At 29.9% G+C, this 23470-nt stretch overlaps 1 protein-coding gene across 2 annotated transcripts; it reads right to left on the minus strand.

Moving 5' to 3' along the window:
• Positions 1-1075: 1075 nt before the first annotated feature.
• Positions 1076-14337, minus strand: LOC111295873 (uncharacterized). Of its 2 annotated transcripts, none has more exons than XM_022889648.2 (9): positions 14089-14337; positions 12638-12835; positions 12409-12531; positions 11808-11845; positions 11558-11726; positions 7050-10904; positions 6794-6886; positions 6495-6631; positions 1076-1769 (listed from the first exon to the last, which is right to left on the minus strand). In XM_022889648.2, the coding sequence occupies exons 1-9, from the start codon at positions 14167-14169 to the stop codon at positions 1535-1537; spliced, it is 4929 nt and encodes a 1642-aa protein (XP_022745383.2). In that variant the 5' UTR covers positions 14170-14337; the 3' UTR covers positions 1076-1534. The 2 variants fall into 2 exon arrangements, with proteins under 2 accessions (XP_022745383.2, XP_022745382.2); XM_022889647.2 differs by having other exon boundaries at positions 1234-1769; positions 6794-6889.
• Positions 14338-23470: the final 9133 nt, after the last annotated feature.

Consider the following 23470-nt stretch of genomic DNA (forward strand, 5'->3'; position numbering starts at 1 on the left):
AAATATCAAATATCATATATCATATATTAACTTCATCCTTTGTCTAGAGACGAAGGCAAGAATTGGGTAAAACGATACCAAATAATAATTTCAAAGCCATGATAGAAACCTTTTTATATCATAGATTTGTAACCGACTATGCAATGCTAGTAATAAGTTTGGGTTTTTGTGATTCGGAGTGAGTTTAGGACGGAGAGCGAAGGGTGCTTGCTTTTTATATACAAACAAGGCCATTATAGGGCAATTTTTTGTCCAATTGTGATGTGGGAATCCATTTGGATTGCGTGGTGGTGGAGATATTGCGGCTCCAATTTTTTTTATTTTAGAAGTTTATTTACGTATAAACTAAAAGTTAATATTTTATTTGAAAATAAATTAAAGATTAAAGATTTATTTGCATATAATAAAAGTATTAAAAATTTATTTTAGTAAAGTGATAAAGTTCAAAAACTTTTTTATTATTTTAGCCATAAAAATATTTGCTTAAGCTTTTTTTATTTTGAATAAAAATAATTATTATTTTGATATAAAAATAATTATATAAATAAATACATAAAAATTAACTGAATATTACTTGTTAAGTTTAATTTTTGTTAATGAATTATTCTGAATTTTTAAAATATATATTATTTGATATACGGCCTATTTTATTAATTTTAATTATTTATTAACAAAACTATTTTATACAAAATTTAATCTAATTTTTTTAATGATTATCTTTAAAAAAATCTTTAATGATATATATTTTTTTCACTACACTTTATACCTAACATTATTTTTACATTCAAACACGTATGACTAGATTTTAATTTCACAAATACAATAATTAAACTTAACTCAACATTGTTTCAATATCCTTAAAAATGGTCATAAAATTTACTACAAACAAGAAATCAAACAACTAGATTATACAAAATTTAAACTCAAACAACAAAAACATTAGAAACATATCAATATCCACCAATGGCATTCAAGCTGAAAATCAGAACCAAGCTTTATGCCCTTTTTTTTTTTCGGGTACTAGCTTTATGCCTTTTTATGACAACCGTAGGCAGCATGAAAGCACTTAGCAAAATGACATCAAAATGCAAATCTACGAAGGAATTTATTCTCCATCTCATCTTGATGGACTCAAGAAACCCAAGAGTGACAATCATAGGCATGAACTTGTTTAATGGAGATCAACTCTTGGAAAAGCACAAGAAATAGGACATGATGTTCACCATGAATCAATGATCAAACACTCAAGAATATTATTCCCTACTCCATCTGTAAAGAAAATAAAAAAAATAGGGAAAGCCTTATACTTTTCATTTTCTGCATGCTTAACATTGTTATATTTTATGCTACAACTAGCCTTTACTAAACCGCAAAAAATCCCTATTCTCGACCTGGACTCCCAATGTAGGAACAATAAATTTCTTACCACTATTTTGTTCACAAGAAAATCTATAGGAAAAATGAATGGTGGAAGAGAAGTTGTCAGTGTTGAGGCCAGAGCCGGAGAAAGAATACGATCAAAGTTATCCTAGATTCATGAAAACCAGCTCTTTCGACCACTAGCAGCTTTAAGCTGCATGACAAGTTGCTCCCGTTCATCTTCTACCTCGGCATATTTGAGGCTCATTTCCAAATACCGTTCACGTAATTCTTTCAACTCTGTCTCGAACGCTGATGCCTTGCACTCACAACCATCTTGTCTTGCAGCCTCTTCACCTGTTGAATTCTCAGGAACATCTGGATGGATGCTTTCTTCTTTAGACAACAAACTGAACACGAGCAAAATATACAAAGATTGTTAGAGTAGAATCTGATGTCTTATTTATTCTAAATATTACGATAAGTTGGCACATGCACATTCTAAAGAATGAGTGAAGGGCAAAGTCATGTATAAAAGTATTTACTGATCATAATCAAGACTGCTAGTTCAATACCTTTGGCAGTCATATAAATATGATGATTATTTGTTTTTGTGGGAAAACACTTATTTACAGCTGGTTGTAATCTTGTAATCTGTATATTTATATTTGTATCTCTAGAATTAAGTATTTGTATCCCTAGAATTAAGGAAGATTTAGTTTCCTAGTTTAACCCCTAGTTAGTTGTATATAAACCTAAGATTCTTGTATAATTCATATAAGCAGTTTTTTCAATATACATTCAGTTTCCACATGGTATCAGAGCTTTAGGCTCTTCTTGGGAAGCAAAATTTTCAGCCTTCATTGCCGAATCCTGTTTAGGCCTTCATTGCCGAATCCTGTTTAGGCCTTCATTGCCGAACCCTTTCAAAGAAAGATATCACTACACCTCAATTTGAGAAAATGTTAACTGGGAAAATCACTAGAGTACTACAGATGTCTCAGAAACAAAGAGAGTTCAACAGGGAAGAGATTGAAAAGCTGAGAAACTTATTGAAAATCCTTGAAAAGCCTACTATGGTATGTTCTTTGGGTAAAGTTTCTAGTTCAGGTAAAGCTTCTGGTTCTCATGGATTAAATGTCTCGGCTAAGCCTATTACGAGTTCTTGGGTCATTGACTCAGGAGCCACAGACCACATGACACATTCTTCACAAAAGTTTAGTACATATAACCTGTGTCCTAGTAATAAGAAAATTGTTGTTGCTGATGGTTCACTTACCACAGTGGCAGGATTAGGAGATGTTCAAGTTAATCCCTCGTTTGTTCTAAAAAATGTTCTTCATGTTCCTGGATTATCTATTAATCTGATATCTATACAAAAACTTACCAGAGATATGAATTGCAAAGTAACTTTTTATCCCTCTTATTGTGAATTTCAGGACCAGAGTTCGGGGAAGATGATTGGACTTGCTAAGGAGAAGGATGGACTATACTATCTTGAGACATCAAATAGCACAAGTAGTATCAAAAATAGTTTACCTTTGTCATTTCTTTCTGAAAAATCTTCCAATAAAGACAAAATTTGGCTTTATCATTTTCGTCTTGGACATCCTTCTTTTGGAACCTTGAGAAACATGTTTCCCTCTTTGTTCAAAGGATTAAATGTTGAAGATTTTCATTGTGATATTTGTGAATTTGCAACACATAGACGTGTGTCTTTTCCAATCAGTAACAAAAGAAGTTCTACTCCCTTTTACTTGATTCATAGTGACATTTGGGGTCCCTCTACAATTCCTAATATTTCTGGTGCGAGATGGTTTGTTTCATTCATAGATGATTGTACTAGGGTCTCTTGGGTTTTTTTACTTAAATCCAAATCAGATGTGAATAGTGTGTTTTTAAGCTTCCAAAACATGATCCAAAATCAATTTGGAGTGAGAATCAAGAGATTTAGGTCTGATAATGCAAGAGACTACTTCAACCATAGTCTATCCACCTATTTTCAAAAAGAGGGGATTATCCATGAGTCATCTTGTGTTAATACTCCACAGCAGAATGGAGTGGCAGAAAGGAAAAACAGTCATTTACTAGCCATAACCCGAGCCTTTCTTTTTCAAGCAAATGTACCTAAATCTTATTGGGGGGAAGCTGTTCTCACTGCCACATACATTATAAATAGGTTACCTTTAAGAGTTTTGGGATTTAAAACTCCTATGGAACTACTCTCACAATTTTATCCCAACCTCAATACCACAAACAATCTCACACCTAGGATATTTGGTTGTACATCATTTGTTCATGTTCACAGTCATAACAGGAGAAAGTTGGATCCAAGAGCGATTAAGTGTATTTTTGTGGGGTATTCTTCAACTCAAAAAGGATATAAGTGCTATCATCCTCCTACCAAAAAATTCTATGTGTCTGCAGATGTCACTTTTGAAGAAAATAAATCATTTTTTACTCAACCTTATCTTCAGGGGGAGACTTCATTCATGGAAGATAAGGATAAAGACTTCTTTTTGCTTGATTTGCCCTCTTCTTCAACATTTACACCCATTAATTCTTCTGAGTCGAAACCTGTTTTTGCTGAGCCCAAGTCAAACACTGAATTTGAGTCTGAACCCATTCCAAATACAGAAGATGTGACAAAAGATAATATTATTCTTGATTCTATGAAGGAATTACAGGTGTACTCAAGAAGGAAAGTTCCAGATCCTGAACCAGTGCCAGTCCAAGAGCCTGATCCTAACTCTGGAAATGAGGTAACTACAGTTTTTGACTCTGTTTCTCAAAATGAGCATGAATCTCCTAAAACTATAACCAGTGATTATGATTTGCCTATTGCCATTAGGAAAGGAACCAGAGAATGTACCAAGCATCCACTATACCCAATATCTAATTTTGTGTCATTTGAAAAATTCTCACCATCCCACAAAAATTTTCTTGTGAGCCTAAACACTATTTCTGTTCCAACTACATTATCCGAGGCATTATCCAATGAGAAATGGAGGCAAGCCATGAAAATAGAAATGGAGGCCTTAGAGAAAAATCAGACATGGGAACTGGTAGAGTTGCCTAAAGGAAAAAATTCAGTGGGGTGTAAATGGGTTTTCACCGTAAAATACAAGGCAGATGGTACTGTTGAAAGGTATAAAGCCAGGTTAGTGGCTAAGGGCTACACTCAAACTTATGGAGTGGATTACCAGGAAACCTTTGCTCCAGTTGCCAAGATGAATACAATTAGAATTTTGTTATCATTGGCTGCAAATTACAATTGGCAGCTTCAACAATTTGATGTAAAGAATGCTTTTCTACATGGTGATTTGGAAGAAGAAATATATATGAAGGTTCCACCGGGATTTGAAGGTCATCTAGAAGCAAACAAAGTATGCAGGCTAAAAAAGGCTTTATATGGCCTTAAACAGTCTCCTAGAGCTTGGTTCGGGAGATTTGCCAAAGTGATGCTAGTAATGGGATATAAACAGAGTCAAGGAGATCACACATTGTTTATCAAGCACTCTGATTCAGGGAGAGTCACAGTTCTATTAGTGTATGTTGATGATATAATTGTAACTGGAGATGATGAAAAAGAGAGAGAATCTCTAAAACAGTGTTTGGCTAGAGAATTTGAGATAAAAGAGCTAGGGAGATTGAAGTACTTCCTAGGAATTGAAGTAGCTCACTCACGGCATGGTATTTTTATCTCACAACAGAAATATGTGATGGATCTTTTGAAGGAAACTGGGAAGCTTGCATGTAAACCTGCAAATACCCCTATGGATCCTAATCATAAAATTGGAGAAGCTAATGAAGATGCTGCTGTAAATAGAGAGATGTACCAAAGATTAGTTGGAAGACTCATTTATCTCTCACATACTAGACCTGATATAGCATATGCTGTGAGTGTGGTAAGTCAATTTATGCATAGTCCTAAAGAAGTGCACCTACAGGCTGTCTACCGTATATTGCACTATTTGAAGGCCAATCCTGGGAGAGGTATCTTATTCAAAAGAAATTCGGGGTTAGTTCTAGAAGCATATACAGATGCTGATTATGCAGGTTCAGTAACTGATAGAAGATCCACCTCAGGCTATTGTACTTTCTTAGGTGGTAATCTTGTGACTTGGAGGAGTAAAAAACAGAATGTGGTGGCAAGATCAAGTGCTGAAGCAGAGTTCAGAGCAATGGCTCAAGGGATTTGTGAACTACTATGGTTAAAGATTATCTTAGAAGACTTGAAGATCAAGTGGGATGGACCAATGAGACTCTACTGTGATAACAAGTCTGCAATAAGCATTGCTCACAATCCTGTACAACATGACAGAACAAAACACATTGAAGTAGACCGGCATTTCATAAAGGAGAAACTAGACAGTGGGTTGATTTGTACACCTTATGTATCAACCAAGGGTCAACTTGCAGATGTGTTGACTAAAGGTCTCAGCAGTGCAACATTTCAAGGAATTATTTCCAAGCTGGGAATGGAAAACACCTATTCACCAGCTTGAGGGGGAGTGTGGGAAAACACTTATTTACAGCTGGTTGTAATCTTGTAATCTGTATATTTATATTTGTATCTCTAGAATTAAGTATTTGTATCCCTAGAATTAAGGAAGATTTAGTTTCCTAGTTTAACCCCTAGTTAGTTGTATATAAACCTAAGATTCTTGTATAATTCATATAAGCAGTTTTTTCAATATACATTCAGTTTCCACAGTTTTTAATTCTTTTCCCCCTCCCTTTTCCATCCAAAGTGAAGAAAGAGCTTAGGAATAGTTTTTGGCTAGACTAATATTCCATTCCCAATAAGCAACTACAGTATAGAAGTAAATATTGTGATTTTAACTACAACCTGTGTAAGTAACTGCTTGCCAGCACTCCACTCATCATTTCATCATGACACAATCCATTAGACTGCAACAATAACTTACTGAGAAATTACATAGTTTTCAAGACACAATGGTAGTAGCACAACAATGAAACACGAAACAATATCTAAGAAATGGAACATGGAAAATTCATCGTTGGTAATTCCTTGTTAACTAAAATGTAAAGACTATATATCCTATTTCAGATGTTAGGTTTAATAAGTCAAATAACTATTGTGGATCATGAAATCTACCACTTGTACCCACCTTTTAATCTGGGCCTTATACATGTCATTTGCCTCTAAAGCTTCTGCAAGATCATTTTGAAGATTCTGAATCTTTGACAAAAGATGAACTCCTTTAACTTGAGAAGCTTCATTACTCCAGTTTTGATTGTTATCAACCTGGAAAAAAAAAATAAAAAAAATAAAAAGAAACACATCAGATAAGGTGTGAAAGCAGTTTATTACTTCTCCGTCATAGAGAACCTTTACATACAACTGATTGCCCAATCTAAAAGATTATGATCAACTAGCATGAATTAAAATAACAGTCAAAAGATTTACCTGCGCGTGATTTTCATCTAAACAATGTTGTCCTTGGTCCATTTCAGTGAACAGCTTCTCACAAGATAGCGGGTTATTGTTTTCTTCTATGCCCTGCTATTTCAGGATCAAAAAGTAAAAAATCACACATAATTTTTAAGCTGATTGTTAATGGAATCAAGTACATAGGAGAAAGGGAAATTCTTAATACAAACCATCTGATCATTATTGATAAAACTACTTCGATGCTTGGAATTAGGGTAAAGAAGAGACTTACATTCTGGGAATTGCATTGACCCTGTTTAAGTTGCTTCAGTTCCTCTTCCAGACATTGGGCTTTCTTCAGGCACTCGTCTTTCTCCTCCTCAAGGTGCTTTATCTTCCTCTGGAATTGGCTATTTTCTCTTCTAATTTGGGCTAGCTCGCTTTTAAGTGCAGCTTCCTGAGTTTCCAAGGCTTCTCTTGCAGTTAAATCACCCTGCAGCAGCCTCAGGACCTTTTCTTCAAGGGCAACTTTCCTACATCTGCAATCAGCTAATTCAGAAAGAGCTTGCTGACTATTAGAGATTTTCTGGACAAATAGGGTTCTTTCAACCTTAAGTTCTTCATGATCTCTGGTTAGAATTTGGAAAGAAGCTTCCAGCCTTTCATTTTCAAACTTCGTTTCACTAACTGTTCTTTTAAGAGCTAAAATTTCATCCTGTAGAAGTGCTGTTTTCTGCAATTGAACCTTAAGGCTGGAAATTTCTTCCGCTGATTGTTGATTCTCATACTCATAAACTTTAAGTTTCAGTTCAAGTCCCCTAACAGTGCCTTTCAGTTTTTCGTCATTGGATTTGACATCTTCCAACAAGTCTAGTAGCTTTTCATGGTCAGCCATCAAAATTTCCTGTTTTTGCTTTGCGGCAGCTAGCTCTTCCTTTAGCCCTTGTATCTCAGCTTCAGATTCCACCTGCAGGGCATTAAGCTTAGCCTCAGATATTTTAAGTTTCCCTTGAACATCTTGTAGAGCAGCTTCAAGCATCACTTTATCTGCACATAAATGAGAAACTTCAAGCACAGCTTCTGATGCTGTTTTCTCCTTTTCGTCCTGGGTTGCAGATATCTGTTCGGTGAGTTGTGCAACCTCTCTTTGGAGGTTGTCAACTTCAGTTGTCTTCTCCAAGTACTTCTGATTTAATAGGCCCTCTTCAAGAACTATTTTTTCTTTCTGTTTCATGTTCTCCTGAAGTACTTTTAGACCCAAATTAAAGGCTTTCTCTTTTGAGGCTATTTCTTCAAGCATCATGGAATACTTTTCTTCAAGAGCTTCAACTTCGTTAGCCATATTAGAAAAAAGTTTTTCAGATTCCTTCAGCTCTGCCTCCAAGACTGCACAATGCTTATGCAACTCCATCTTTTGCTTCCTTAATTCTCCATTTGCTTTCTGAAGCATACTACATTCTTCAATGAGACTTTCAGTAGTAGCTTTCAGTTTGGGATTCACAATTTTTAGATAATCATACTCCTCTTGAACTTCTAACCACTGCTTTTGTATCTCTTCCATCTCCTGTCTCATATCAACCCTCTGTGCCTCCATTTCATTTTCCAATCTTATTTTCTCTTCCTTGAAATTCATTGCTTGAGATTCTGAATTTTGTAGTTCCAGACGACAAGACTCTCTCTCATCAGTCAGATACCTTAATTGTGCTTCCAGACCACATATCCGTTCTGATAACTGAATGTTTTCTTCTTCTAGTTCAGATAAATGAACTTCCAGTTCCTGCTTACCACTTTCAAGTTCCGAAGACTTCTTTACAAGAATATTGTTGTCTGAAATCTGGTAATCCATATTGCTAGTAAGCACCATCATTTCACTGCATAAATCATCCAAGCATTTCGCCGTAAGAGCACTTTCTCTGAGCATGATTTCTATATTTTCCTCCAACTGTCTTTTATCCTTCAGAACAGAAGAAACCTGAGCTTCTAACTCTTTTTGGTGATGCCTTAAAGCCTCAAGCTCATCTTCCTTTAGCAAATTATCAGATTTAAGCTTCTCTATCTTGGAGATCTTCTCTGACAATTCCATTCCTAGATCACTGTCTTCTTTACAAGAACTTAACTCCTTTAATTTATAATCCTCCAATTTATCCAGGATGTCATCGGCACTCACTGCTGAGCCTGTGGCCTCTTTTCTATATTCTTCATCACCGAGAGCTCTTTTTTCTCCAAAGAATTGTTTTAGCAGGAAAAAATTGTTCAAGATAATCTCAACTTGCTGTGTTTGACTTATCAAATCAGTACTCTTCAAAATCTGTGAGTCATTGGAACCACAAATTCCCTCAGGATTTGCATGTGACTTAAGAGCATGCTGTTGCTTTAAGTCATCTAAAGAAAGTTGAATCTGTTCATCTAACTCAGCTAGCAATTTAGAGATTTCAACAGCAGCAGGTGATTCAGAAATCCTGGGTTCTCTAGCGGCAAGAGAAGGTTGGTTCTTACTCTCAATTTCTGTCTGTTGGTAATGCTCTAATTGCTGTTGCAGTGTCACAATTTCAATCTCCTGTTCTTCTTCTGTGGCACGACATTTGGAGAGTTCGCCATCAAGATAAGAAGCTTTGTCCTGGAAAGCTTCCAACTGCAGCTCAAGGTCCGCACATCTATTTCCAACAACTAAAGATTGAACCCATAACAGATCAGCAGAAGGTACTTCGGTAAGAGGTTTTTTGTTCAGCTCATCTTCATAGTTGCAAGAGGTTACTTCAGGTTCATGTCTAGAAAGAGAGTTCTCTCCTGGATGATCAGGTAAAAGAGAATTAGAGGTCGCACTGTGATCTTTTCTTGATTCTTTGAGCTTGAAAAGAAGTTCCAGATTTTCATCAGTAAGCTCAGTGCAATCACTCTCAAGTTCCTGCACCTTCAGTTTTAGAGCTTCAATTTCTTTGATTAGATTATAATTACCTTCTTTTTCCGAATCCACTTCCTTTGAACCTTGAACATCAAGAGCTTCAGACAATTTCATTTCCAAATTAATGATTTTTTCCTCTTTTTCAGCTAATTTGCCCCTCCATTCAGCCTCACAATCCATAAGAGATTGACTCCTTAGACCTTGTTCAATCTCCATCTCATGGTTCTTTTCTTCCAGAGATTTCTCCAGAAACTGAATGGTGCTTTCCAATTTCCCGTGTGATTCCTGCAGCAGCTGAAACTGGAGCTCCAGATTCCTGTTCTCTGCATGCAAACCTCGTCTTTGGTGTTCAACAACACCACTTTCTCCATCAGAATAAGAAGATTTTATGGTCTGCTTTGCTGAAACTTGCATGTCAGCATTTATTTGCCAACTGCCTTCAAATCCGAAGTCATCCTTTTCTAATTCTTCATATTCAGATTTCACACTAGAAAGGCTATCAATTTCTAGTTTCTGTTTTTCTATGGTTTCTTCCAGCTCCTGAAGAATGGAAACAAGCTCAATATTTGATTCTTGGGTTTTTTTCAACTGTAAGGCTAAATTAGCTTTCTCCTCTCTCTGAAACTTTATCTCATCTTCCATCTCCTTTTGAACATAGTCAGCATTTTTAGTCTGAAACTTCAAATTCTCAGCAGCGGCCTCTTTCATCTGTGACTCCAACAAGATCTTTACTTGTTCGACCTCCTGCTTCAAGCACTCACATTCTGCCCGTGATGTTGAAAGTGCCACCTCAAGACTTTTTTGGCATTTTGACTGGTCAAAAAATTCATTCTGCAAATTTTCCAGATCAATCATCAACTTTCGAGCATTTTGCTCCCACATCCTTGCTTCTGCCCGGAGCTCCCCAATTTTAATCTCAGCAGCTTCCAAGAGATGTTTAGATGAACCAGCATTACGTCGTGGAGAAGAGGGAACAAGATGTGGAACCCGATTGAAGTCTTCTCTATGATTTTGAGGATGGCTTCCGGAAGTGGAGACTTTTGGAGTAAAGGATGAGTGGTTTGACCTGGACGAATGATTAAAACAATAAGATCCACGAGAAGAACTAGTTTGAGAACCAGTTAAATCTTGTCTTCCAATTAGATTGCTCATAACCCCATTATAAAGGAAGTAATTTTCCCTGTTAAAGGAACCATCCAAGGAGTCAAAGCTATTACGTGAGTCTGATGCGGAGAAACTTGTTTCCTGCACAGACATGAGACGGTTTCATCAGCCTCATAAAAGACATTGCAGAGACACTTAATTGAGAATGCTTGAGCTGTCTTCCAGTCTACAAGAGACAAAGGTCCTTACGCAACTCTTTGCACACTACAAGCCAACTATTAGCGGTTTTGTAACTCATCTAGTTTCAGCAATATTAAAATTCTTTTTTAAAGTTTGGGTTGACACAATAGAAGTACTGGATATCTAAATGTTTCAACTAAACTTTAACAGTATTATGTTTCACAGCATGTGCTGCAGCCTACACCTTGATTAGATGGCATACTTTGTTGTCACCATGAAGCCCTGGGTTTGAATGCATGCAATCTAGAAAAATGCGTAGAAAGAAGTCAACTGTTCATAAAGTTCTTAAACAGTGAACACTATCTGCGTGGAACCATCAACAAGAATAGAAGCCTGGTCCTTAGATGAACAAAGTGTCATAATATCTAGAATTATATATTAGTAATCAATATATAATAATATTGAAATATATTAATAGTAAAGAATTTTAATTATATTCACACAAAATTACAGAATTAGTTAAAAGAAACATAATTGAAGAAAGGAAAGTTGACCAAAGAAAATAGTCTTTACATATCTCCAAAACAACTCGATATGAGATCAAGGGACCATACCCTACTAGACATTTTTCGAGGATGAAGGCTACCCTCTAAATGATTATTAGATGAGGATCCAACACTCCTGGTAAATGTACAATCAGAAACATCCGATTTGTTTTCCAATTCATCATATTCCAGAGACCCATTCTCCAAATACAAGTCTGTATCTTTCCATTGCTCATCCCTTTAAAAGATACAATAAGTTTATTCAAAATCATATAAAAACTGTGTTAAACAGTGTAAGATTTCACACATAATGGCAAACCTGAGTTTTTCTCTCGGTGTCAAACACTGAATTTTAACCTGCAGACAATCATAAGGCAGCAGATGTTAACAATTACATCAAAGAAAGGTGAATAATTGAGCATCTGTTCCAAATTGACATGTGATTTAGATAAAAAATAAATAAATTGTCCTGCAAAATCGAGTGCATTGACTGGAAACTATGGTTCAGGTATTAAAAGTCCAAAACCTAATGCACTGTCAACGAAATTATCTGAATAAGCTTTAGGGAACATTGAATCAGTTTCTACATACTAATTCCTCCCCCAAAAGTAACTCGACTTTAAACTATAACTAATTTTTTCTCCATGGATGAAGCACTGCTAATGTGTATCATCCACTACTCTTCAATTAGGTGTTAATATGGAATGGTAGCATATCGAACCTTTAAGTCACAATTTGGCAATGAAAACAACACACAATGGCACCAAGCAGTTCAAAAGCACAATTTATCTTTCACCTTCTATTTAAAAGAAAATTCTCTTTTTAAAATTAGGATAGAGGGTTTTTCAGAACTTTTATGTCACAGCAAAAAATGGTACAACTATTAGGCACTTAAAACAGGAAACAACTTTAGATCTCACCTGTAAGACTGTCCCATGGTTACATCTCTTTAATGGTAATGAAAGAGGAATAGAACTTTTTGAACTTATGTAGCTTGCAAGATTAATTGTTGCCTCTCCAAGGAAGCCAGATCTAGATGATCCCTACAATAATATCAGTTTAAGTTAATTATTTATAACCCTGACATAAATAAACCAAGTCCACAACAATAGACAAAGCTTTAGAAAAGATCAAGGTAAAGCACCATACCATGGCGACAACAAGCTTAAATAAGCATTCATCAATCACTTTCGAAGTATCACCTCGTGCAATCCAAATAGACTCTGAAAAGGTCTCTGTCCATCGACAATTTCCATTTTGCACTGATGCTTTGCTTGACTTGGTTATGGTTTTGCCAGTATCCACAGAAATAATTGACACGCTAAGCTTATCCCATCCTTTTGGAACCTTCAAGAATTCAATTGTCCAAAACTTTATCAAGAATCACCTAAGCAGAAGCAGCATTTAACTAGACAACAACAGGCCCTAAGATAAGAATAATTACAAAAAGACAAGCACACCATACAGTTAAATCAAACATCTAAAACTTTGGCCTGAAAAAAAAAATGTTAAAAGAAAAACCTAAACTTCAATTAAATTGTTACTTTTGCTACTTGCTTTTAAACTCTTTGATTATTGTTTCCTTAAAACTTGTTAAAGGCGTGAAAACAAAATAGAAATATATATAATTTTATTTTTATTAAAATAAGCGTGTAGCTAAAATCTAAAATACATTCAAACATAACTACTTCATATAAAACTAAAATGGCATATTTTGTTAGGGTGGGCCTATTTTCACACACATTTTTTCTTCTTACATGAATATCAATCACATTTACAGACATGTGAGTCCCAATCACCAACTTATGTGATAACTGACATTTGTGTGAAAGAAATCAAGCCATATTTGTAAATAGCATTTACAAATAACTCACCATTTTCTAATTCAAACTTTTCAAAATTTTATTATTATTTTTTTGGTGTCACAAATAGCAAAAGCAACGACCAAAGAGAGCCTAATAAAATGAATTTTTTTTCTCACATTTTATCTTTTTATAGCAACCAATATCATATCAAATCACTATTTCTTTTGAATAAAATTTTAGAAGAAACTTCAAATTATTTCCAAAAATTCCACAACAATTTGTATAATTATTTCAACTCAATAATTTCCGGTTCAAAATTAGGTAGTATTTGACTAGGTAAAATTGACAGTCCAACAGAAGAGAACACTGTAGTAGTCAAAGCTGAAACGCTAGCTGATCTGACTACAAACAAAACCTAAGCTGAAAATTTAGCCTTTTTTTCCAAAGTGCCAATAATAAATCTTCATATACGGAAATTAAATTTAAATTACATAACAATATCATCAAGAAATCAGAAAAAAAATTACAAAACAATATGTCTATTATTAGTAACGATCCACGAACTCAGAAAATAAAAAATACTAATGAAAAAGCACCGCTCAACCTAGCCTTGCAGCCATGATTAAGAAAATAAAAATAATTAAAATCGGCACAGTGAAAGCATAATTAAAGAAAAAGGAAAATGAAAAAGGTTGAATTTTGGCTGATTATAACAAAGAAATAATTCAGAACTGAAAATATTACGAAAAATTAGAGAAAAAAATTCAAAAAAGAAAAACAGAGTGCAAGAGAGACCTGGAGAGCTTGGAGGCTGGAGAACCTGAAATCGAGTCTGTTACCAGATTTATCAGACTTTTGCTTATGTAATCTGAACATTTTTCTCTTTTTTTCTCAGATTTTAATCTCTGTTTCAGACTTTCAGTTATTTATGGAAAAGTTTTCCTGGCTTTGAAGTGAATTTAGCAAAAAAAAAAAGCAGTTTCAGTTTTTCAGTCTCTACTCTCTGCAAGAAGAGAGTTATTTTGATTTAAATTTCTTTTTTTCAATGCTAACCTACTTTTATGCTTTATTTATGAATTTACCCCCTTAACTTTTTACAATTTTGGTTAGTTGTACCCTTCTTCTCTTAAGTACATTTTTAATTTTAAAAAACAAAATTGCATTTTTTGACAAAATAAATAATATTTTTAAATAATTACAATTTATAATCAAATGATTTATACAAATGAGTAATGAATGTACGATACATTTCATATTTAATTCAAACTCATCCAATTACCATTTTTCCTTATATTGACAAAGAGGGATTTTTTTTTTTTTTGTTGGAGATGATTATGAAACGAATTTTGGTTGAATTAATAACAATAATATTTTGTATTTAGTTTTTGAATTTTAGGTTTTTTTAATTAGTGCAAAAAAAAGCCTCGTTTTTTATTTTAATTTTATTTTTGCATTAAATTAAATTCTTTAGTACATTAAAGGAGAGTTAGGCCTAAGATCAAAGAAATCATGAGTTTTAATAAAATATCTAATTGAATTTCTAAATTAAAATTTTGAAATATTTAAACGTTATTGCATGTTTATATGTTAACTCCATATACGTTAATTTCAATATCTCTCCCACAAAAGAAAATTGTTGAGTTTGCATTAATTAATTAAGATAGCTAAAATCTAGCAAGGTTATCTCTGCGTGTGGAGTATACAGGCGTGAAGCAATCCAATTGACAAATGGCGTAGAAATAAGGAGAAAATCATTTTATTTGTCATGGGTTCGGAAGAATTTAAATTCATAATGTTCTTTTCAAAGGAATTAAACAGATAAAAATTAAAAAAATAATGGAATAATTATTTTACATATGCACATATCAATTAATTTGACATTTATATATAAATTATTATAAATATATTTTTAATTTTTTTATCGTAATATTTCACTAAAGCGTTGTTTGGTAAATTAAAAAATTGAACATTAAATTTTTAATTTTAAAAAATTAAACATTGAATTTATGAGATAAAAGTTGTTTGAGATAGTACCAAAAATTAAATGCTGGGTCAATATTATTGAATCTTTTGCAAAAAAAGAAAAACAATTTTATAAAAAAATTTAAATACAATTTTTATTAAAATTTTTGTAAAAGAGAAATACAATTAAATACTAAGTAGATTTTTTATAAATCTTTTGTAAAAGAGAGATAAAATTTTATACAAACTCATATACATTTTTTTCTTAATAGGGAGACATAATAAATTGATATAAAACTACTTTTTGGAATGTTAAACTATATATGAGTATTGGATATTAAAAAAAAAGAATATATCATTTAATTTTGAGACATTCAATAAATATATACGATCAAATTAATAAAATAGAAGGGTGTGGTGGGCTTAACCTAATTAATTAAATCAATGCCCCCACATAGAGGATACTCTCTTCATTGTTACGAATGAAGAAAGAACAAAAATACTTGTTATTATGAGAATTAGTTGATTAAATGAAATTGTAAAAAATAATTTTTTAATGCTAAAACCATAGTAATAATTGATAATGACATGTCTTTTGCTTCATTGTCTAGTGATTACAAAAGCTTTTAGAAAGACATTAAAATTTAATTTCGAACTAAACTTCTCCTCTTATAATATAATATGACTTTGCCCCCCTCTTCCCTTGAAACCAAAAAAAATAAAATAAAATTAATTGGCAATGACAAGTGCATCATAAAATGTACTGGATTTTATTTATTTTCTTTTTTTTTTCTTTTTGGAAATGTATCTTTAGGTAATAAAAGGAATAGACCCACCTCCCCTCTTGATTTTACTTACAATTTCCAACCAACAGCCCCATGTGGAGGGTTCAACAACCTTCCAAAGTAAGTTGGTCTTTTATTTTTAATTTAAACAACAGGATTTTTTTTAAATAGTATTTTACTCTCGTTTTGCACAGAGATTACATGAGCAAAAATTTTTCAATTTAAATAAAATTTAATTTATAAAAAATATTATTTATCAAAACAATTTTTAAAAAATTATATTGTTCTATAAATTTTAATAAATATATAAATGAATATCAATATGATTCTATTTTGTTAATAAGGATAATTCTATCAATAATGATAGTTCTAATAATGAAATAAAATTAAATATTAAATATATTGAAAGTAATTATACATAAATTATATAATTTATATCATGAACATATTTGTTAGTATAATTTATATATTTATATTTTTTAAAATATTACATTTTATTAATAATTAAAATTTTTATATTTATATAGCACTTTGTTTACATTGAACACGACTTAAATTTTTTTTATAAGAGATTGCAATTGAAAATAAAAATTGAGCCAAAAATGTTTGGATTTAAATTATGGACTATGAATTGGGAGAAGGGCTATAGGCACATTTTGCGCAAACTCGGATTCTTTTGGGGAGGAGGGAGTAAAGTAAGATATGCTTTAACTACTCTCAGCGAACAAATATGCCTATTCAAAGCTAATTGATAGTTATTGGATAGTCATTCATTTCAAGCATTTATATGGTTAGATTTGTTCACGGATTACTATAAAGTCAAATTCAGGTTGATCTTGAATAGGATTGAAATTTGATACACCAATACAACCTTTGATGTTATTATATTAATAAATAATTATTTTATATTTATAAAAATATATTTAAAATATTTCTATAAAATGTTTTTTATATTTAATAAATTAATTATGTATTAAAAAAATCAACAAAATTGAAGTATAATTAAAATTTTAATGAAATTAGATTATATTGATAAAATTCAACATTAAGGTCATAGTATGATGATTATTAATGATAAATTTGGTCTTAATCGTTTTTTAATAAAAACCGTCTTGCTCTTTGGTTCCTACTATTGAATAGTGAAAAATGCGCACCACAATTTTTTTTTTTGTCAGCAAATGGGAATCATAAGAATTATGAAATATAAATAAAATAAACTAGAAAATTTGCCAGGGTCAAAATTTTTTTAAAATTATATTAATTGTTTGAATTTAAGTGCATATATATTTTTTTATTTATGTACGAAGATATAAAAATTCTTAAATTTTAATTTTAAAAAAAAATTTCACTTTAAGATTTTTGTAAATAAATATGTTTATTTATCTTTTCAATTTAGTTTAGTGAAAAACAAGTAAATTAATATATTTTAGTAGGTTTTCTTTTAAAAACTCCAAATTTCTTTTTTTTTCATTAAATTCTTGATTATTTATTTATTGTTCAAAACATATTTCAAGAAAAACAAAAGTTGAGGCCTAATTGAATAACAATTGTCTTTTAATGATGCATTTAATTTCTAAAACAATTTAACTTATTTAAATTTAAGTGTATATATTTTGTTATTTATGTATGAAGATATAAATAAATATAAAGTACAATATTAATTAAAAAGAAATGTAGTCTTTTAACGGGTTAATTATTTGACGCTCGTCAAACAATTATTGATATTTTGTATTTTGTTTGCAATTTTTTCATAAAAAATATTTGTCAAAAAATATTTTTATTATTTTTAATTTTTTTTGTAATTTTTTTGTTAATGTTCCCAAAAGCTTCTTTCTTCTCACTTTTTCTTTTCATATTTGTCAAGCAATTATCGATGATTTTTTGTAATTTTTTCATAAAATACTTATCAAAAAATATTTTATTAATTTTATTAATTTTTTTTATAATTTTTTTTACCTAAAAGCATCTTTATCTAGAAGTTTCTCATTTTTTTTCATTTCTAAACAATTTAGTTTTACCTTCATTTTTAATTAATATAAAAAATATTGAACATTTAATTGTAAGATGACAAATATCATCAAAACGGATGCCTTTGATAAACAATAATAGATTTGGAGGCTACCTCTTTTTTTTTTTTTTTTCTTTAATGACAAAGGATTTTCGAATTTTCGTTCAGTATATCTCTTTTTAAATCAGTTCAAACAAATTTATTTATATCAAACCTAATAAATTAATAAAAAATTACTTTTTCATAACCTTTAAGTGAATTAGAATCCCAATAACAATGAAAGTATCACATTTTTTTTTATCACTTGAACCAACCAGCCATTAATAGATTTGAAGACTGATTTAAATGATAACAACAAATTTATTAAAATTTAAAAGAAAAATTAATTGAAGGATATCATTAAGTGATTAGGGTGAAAGCTGACTCCGCCCAAATTCTTTTAAGCTTTTTTTGGTTTGTAGTACAAAATATTTGAGCAGATAATAAAAAAATTGGTTGTTGGTTTAAGTTAAAATCATTGAAAGATACAATTTGTATTTTTTTGTATTGTACAAAATGGAAACGAAATGAGATTATAATAAAATAAAATTTAATTTAATTATAGATAAAATAGAGAATGCAATGTAAAAATAGTTAAGAAACAAAAGTATGAAATAAATAAAAAGTTCATACACGAGATGTTTATAATATAAACTTTTGCAATCATCGTCGAATTTTAAAATCCAAAAAAACAAAAGTAATAATAAAAAGTACCAAAAAAAAAAAAAAAAACAAATGAATCGTCCAAAACAATACAAATATTCAAGATCTCTCTCTTTTTTCTTATTTTTTTAAAAAGTAAAAGATAATAATTTTGATAAATTGAGATCAAATCAAGTTTTCATATAATTATAGGTAGTCTCCACATACAAGATTTCATTCTTTACCTAGTTATATAATACACCTTAAAATAATAATAATAATACACCTTCAAGCTCTTATCCCATTCAAGATACTTTTTATATAAAATTATATAGATATGTATATATAAAAATAATTTATTATTATTTATTTAATGTATATTTATATATATGTATTTTATTAATAAAATTATTATTTAATACTTCAGTTTAAGATATTAAGTATTAACTTAATAAAAATACTATAATTATATATAATTAAAATGTAATTTATATTAAAAAAATATTTTATAAATATTAGACTAAATTAAAGTTATTAAATTAATTCAGATAGAATCGACTACTGAATATACATCATATCAGATTGGATATAAAAAATAATATTTTAATATCTGTTCGAGTTAAAATCAAGTGTAAATATTAAGAGATTTAGTTGGAGTTGGAACGAGAAAAATCTATATCTACACATTGCCATCTTTACAAGCTCTCAACGGGGGTGCACAATCAGATTGGTGCCACTGATGTGGGCAATGGATGAAGCCCCATGAAAAGTGAAGCGGTAGTAGAGTTTTTGTATTCACCCATGGGCTGGAATATAATTAATCAATTCTAAGTTTTGAATTGGGCCCTAACCAAGAGTGAATATTTTCTCCCCTTTTTTTTTTTTTTTGGAAAATACAAAATGTGATAACAATTAAAATTACTTAAGTTTCAATTTTGAAAAGAAAATAAAAAATAAAATTGTCATTGTATTTTAATTGAGCAATTGATTTTATCATTGTATTAGAGTTATTTATAGACTTGAGTCCAACTTTAGACAAATATTTTCAAGATTGAATCTAACTACATTCAATCCAAAATATTATTTAATTATTAAAAAATATTTTTTTGGCATAAGTGTTCTAAAAATATTTGTGAACTTTAATTTTTCAATAACAATTTTCAATCCATTTATTATAACAAATACATTTTTTTTTCATTTCTGTTATTTCTATTGTTAAAGCCTAAAGGCTCTCTCGATAGGTAACTTTAACCTTAGTCTTTTGTTCACTCTTGTTTTGTTGGAATTGAACAAAGCCATGATAAAAAATACGTACTTACTAAAGGATTGTATACCTCATTACTTTTAGTCTTAAAAGAAATAACAAAGTAAAATAGTATATACATATATCTATATATATATTTATATATATTGTGACGTGATTTGTCAATAATTTTTTTTAGAGCATTCGCAAGAAGTTTTTTTTTTTTTTTTTTATTTTCAATCGTTGAATATATTTATGAATATTTCATCTAACAACATGAATCGACCTCTATTTTTACCCTTGTTTTAAAAATATAATTCTCAATTATGAATTTGTTATATATAATAGCATTATGTCAAATAGAATTGTGACAATGTACATGTCTTGGTACTTCGACCAATCCATGAAAATATTGTAAAGATTAATAACGAAAACATGATGGCACATTTATTCGAAAATCATGCTTTATCTTTTAAGGGTTTCTATTCAACCTAAAACGTGCGTTTTGTTCGTGGAATATGTCTCAATTTTGGCCCTTGCTTCGTTAACATAAAAGAAAGGATAATATAAATCTCAACTATTAATTTCTTCACTGAACATCAAAATTTTTTTTAAAGTTAAAACAAAACATGTTATTTGTTAAAATTGTAACAATTTTAACAAGCTCGAAATATTTTATAATTAATATTCGCACACTTTAACACGGTTTTAATTATCGTTTTGCATCATAAATCTATATGTTTAGGTAAGTTGTCTATGAAAATTCTTAAAAATTAAAGAAAATTTTTTTTTAAACACGTTAAGAATTGTTTTGCATCTAAAAGTGGATCTATATGTTTAGGTAAATTCTTCATGAAAATTCTTAAAATTTAAAAAAATTAAAGAAAAAAACTATAATCATTTAATGACTTCCGAGTTTTCATGTTTCAAGCGACTTTTTTCCTACCTTATCTCTTCTACTTGTCTATAAGTAAAGGAATGAAGAAAGCTACAATAATGAATAGGCAAACAAAATATTTTGATCTTCCAATTATTTATATAAAAAAAAACATTTTTACCCATCATTTTTTTTTATTTTGGTTAATTTGGCTCTTATTATTTTATTTTTCATCAAATTAATCAGATTTTAAGGGAGTTAATCACATGTGATCACATAACTTACAGTTTCATTAGGCCTACCATGTCATTTGCCATGTGGACCAATAGCACTCAATGCCATGTGTTAGTCCATGAGGTAGTAAAATGACATGTCTGTTAATATGGCAACCCAATAAAATGTTTTTCCTTCAGTTTTCCTTTCTCTTTACAATTTCTTTAAAACTTCAAATTTTCAAGAACAATCAGCTATCTGCTCAGAATTTGATGCCACACGACCGCACCGGCCATTGTATAGCCTTATCGATCACTGCCAATCGCAGCTTGACGTGCCGAAATTACTCCAAAGATTTTAAAAACTCTCTTTGATCTCCTTTACCTTTTATTCAAAGAGGTGGGTTGAAATCTTTTTTTCTCAAATAAAATAAGTAATCTTTTATTATATAATTATTTCATTATATATATTTATTCAAATATTTTAACTAGCCACTTATTTATTATATAATCATATAAATTTATTTATAACATTAAATGAATAAATAATTTGAAAAACATTAAATCCAAAAATTGAAAGTAAAGTAACAAATAAAAATAATAATGGGAGAGTTAGCAAAAATAAACAATTTTAATAAATTTAAGTAAAAAAATTGAAAAAGAAAACAAAATGAAAAAAATCAGCAACATAAAATTATTTATTTTATCACTTAAATCATTAAATAATTAAAAATCTCTAAAAAGTTAACCCAATGCAACGAAACAAATTCCAACTCCGTTTGCCAAATAACCATCTAGTCAAGTCGAGACCTTCAATTGCACCTCACCAAAGCCAAATGTGGTTCGGAACTTAATCTACTCTTCCTTGACCTTCCGATTCCAAACCCATACGGTAATATTTGACATATTTTGAAAAAGTAATCATCCATATATAAATAAATTCCATCTTTTATTAAAAGCTCCCTCAATAGGTTTTTTTAGATTGTTCATAATTTGATTTTAATTCAGGTAATTGAGCAAATTGATCTAATTTAGATAATCAATCATACACCGAACTAATTTTGATCAATTATTGAAATTATTTTAAAAGAAGTTGAATTTTCAATTAATTCAATTTTAGAAACCAAAATAATTAAAATTTTAACTGAAATATAATAAAATCCAAAAAATACATAAAATTGATCATTTCATTTTATATATTGTTAGAGTTTTTAACTTAATACTTTGATATTCAAATATTTTGTTGAATGATTTTATTTATTTTGTTTCAAAATTGAGAAATTAAGAATTTAAAATTTAATTTAATTTAAATATATTTTACTATTGGATTAATTCAAAAATTAATAGAATTAATCAAATTAAATTTGATTAATTAAATTTTTAAAATTAATAAATTTGATTCAATTAACAAAAATAAAATAAAATAATTTGATTAATTTACTTTTCAAATAATTCATTAAAATTTAATCAAATTGACCAAATACACTTAATTTTTTTAACTATTGTCTTCCTAATTCAGATTAACTCGTTCTTTTGGTGCAAAAGTTTAAACATAGTCAAACATTTGTTAGGAAAGCGGGATTCATCTTTAGGATTTTATATGATAATATATATATATATATATATACATCACATTCATAGCATTCATGAAAGACTTAGTCAAATTTTGGTATTAATTGTTTCCTTAACAAAAAAGGAAAAGTAGTACCAATCAAAATAAAATTCCTTGCTTGTTTTGGATATAAATGTATATATAGAAGAACAAAGTAAAATATATATGTTCCTTCCTTCTTTCTTTTTTTTTTGTTGCTTTTGTCACGTTCAAGCTAAAAGTTACATACAACTTGGCAAAAAAAAATCTTTATTAACATGAATGTTTATAAGAATAAGGGCATTAATAACTAGTGTCGGTGAACTAAAGTTTGAGTTGTTAATAAATATAAGAAAATAAAGGAAAGAAAAGAATAAAGCAAAATTTTTTTTTGGTTATAAATATTGATCAACAAATCTTTCTTTCTATCTCTATATTTCAAATTCTTTATTATTCTAGTATGGAAAATTATGGCTAAAAATTTATTTAGATTGATGGTAAGATTGATTTCGGTGATATTGAAAACAATAATGATAATGAGATTGATTATTGTAACAATGAGATTAAAATTACAACGATAAAATTAAAATCAACGATAAAAAAATATGTATTTTGTAAAAATAATGGTAGTTGTAAAATTAAAATAAAAAATAATTTTAAAAAATATTAGATTAAATTTACTTGTAATATATTTGATATTTACAAAACTTATTAAATTTAATAAAAATATTTTCCTATCAAAATAATAAATTTTTAAAATGTTAATCATAGTAATATATTTACAAATATTTAATATAAACAACATAATATTTAATTAT

The sequence above is a fragment of the Durio zibethinus genome, chromosome 12 (genome assembly GCF_047325235.1).
Source record: "Durio zibethinus cultivar Kanyao isolate XHJ-2024 chromosome 12, ASM4732523v1, whole genome shotgun sequence".
Taxonomy (NCBI): Eukaryota; Viridiplantae; Streptophyta; class Magnoliopsida; order Malvales; family Malvaceae; genus Durio; species Durio zibethinus.

Excerpts from the sequence above, each read along its gene's own strand:
- LOC111295873 (XM_022889647.2), bottom strand. The coding sequence starts at position 14,169 with ATGTTCAGATTACATAAGCAAAAGTCTGATAAATCTGGTAACAGACTC. Across the intron at positions 12,836-14,088 it reads CCAGCCTCCAAGCTCTCCAG|GTTCCAAAAGGATGGGATAA; the intron begins GTCTCTCTTGCA and ends GAATTCTTGAAG. Across the intron at positions 11,727-11,807 it reads ACACCGAGAGAAAAACTCAG|GGATGAGCAATGGAAAGATA; the intron begins GTTTGCCATTAT and ends TATCTTTTAAAG.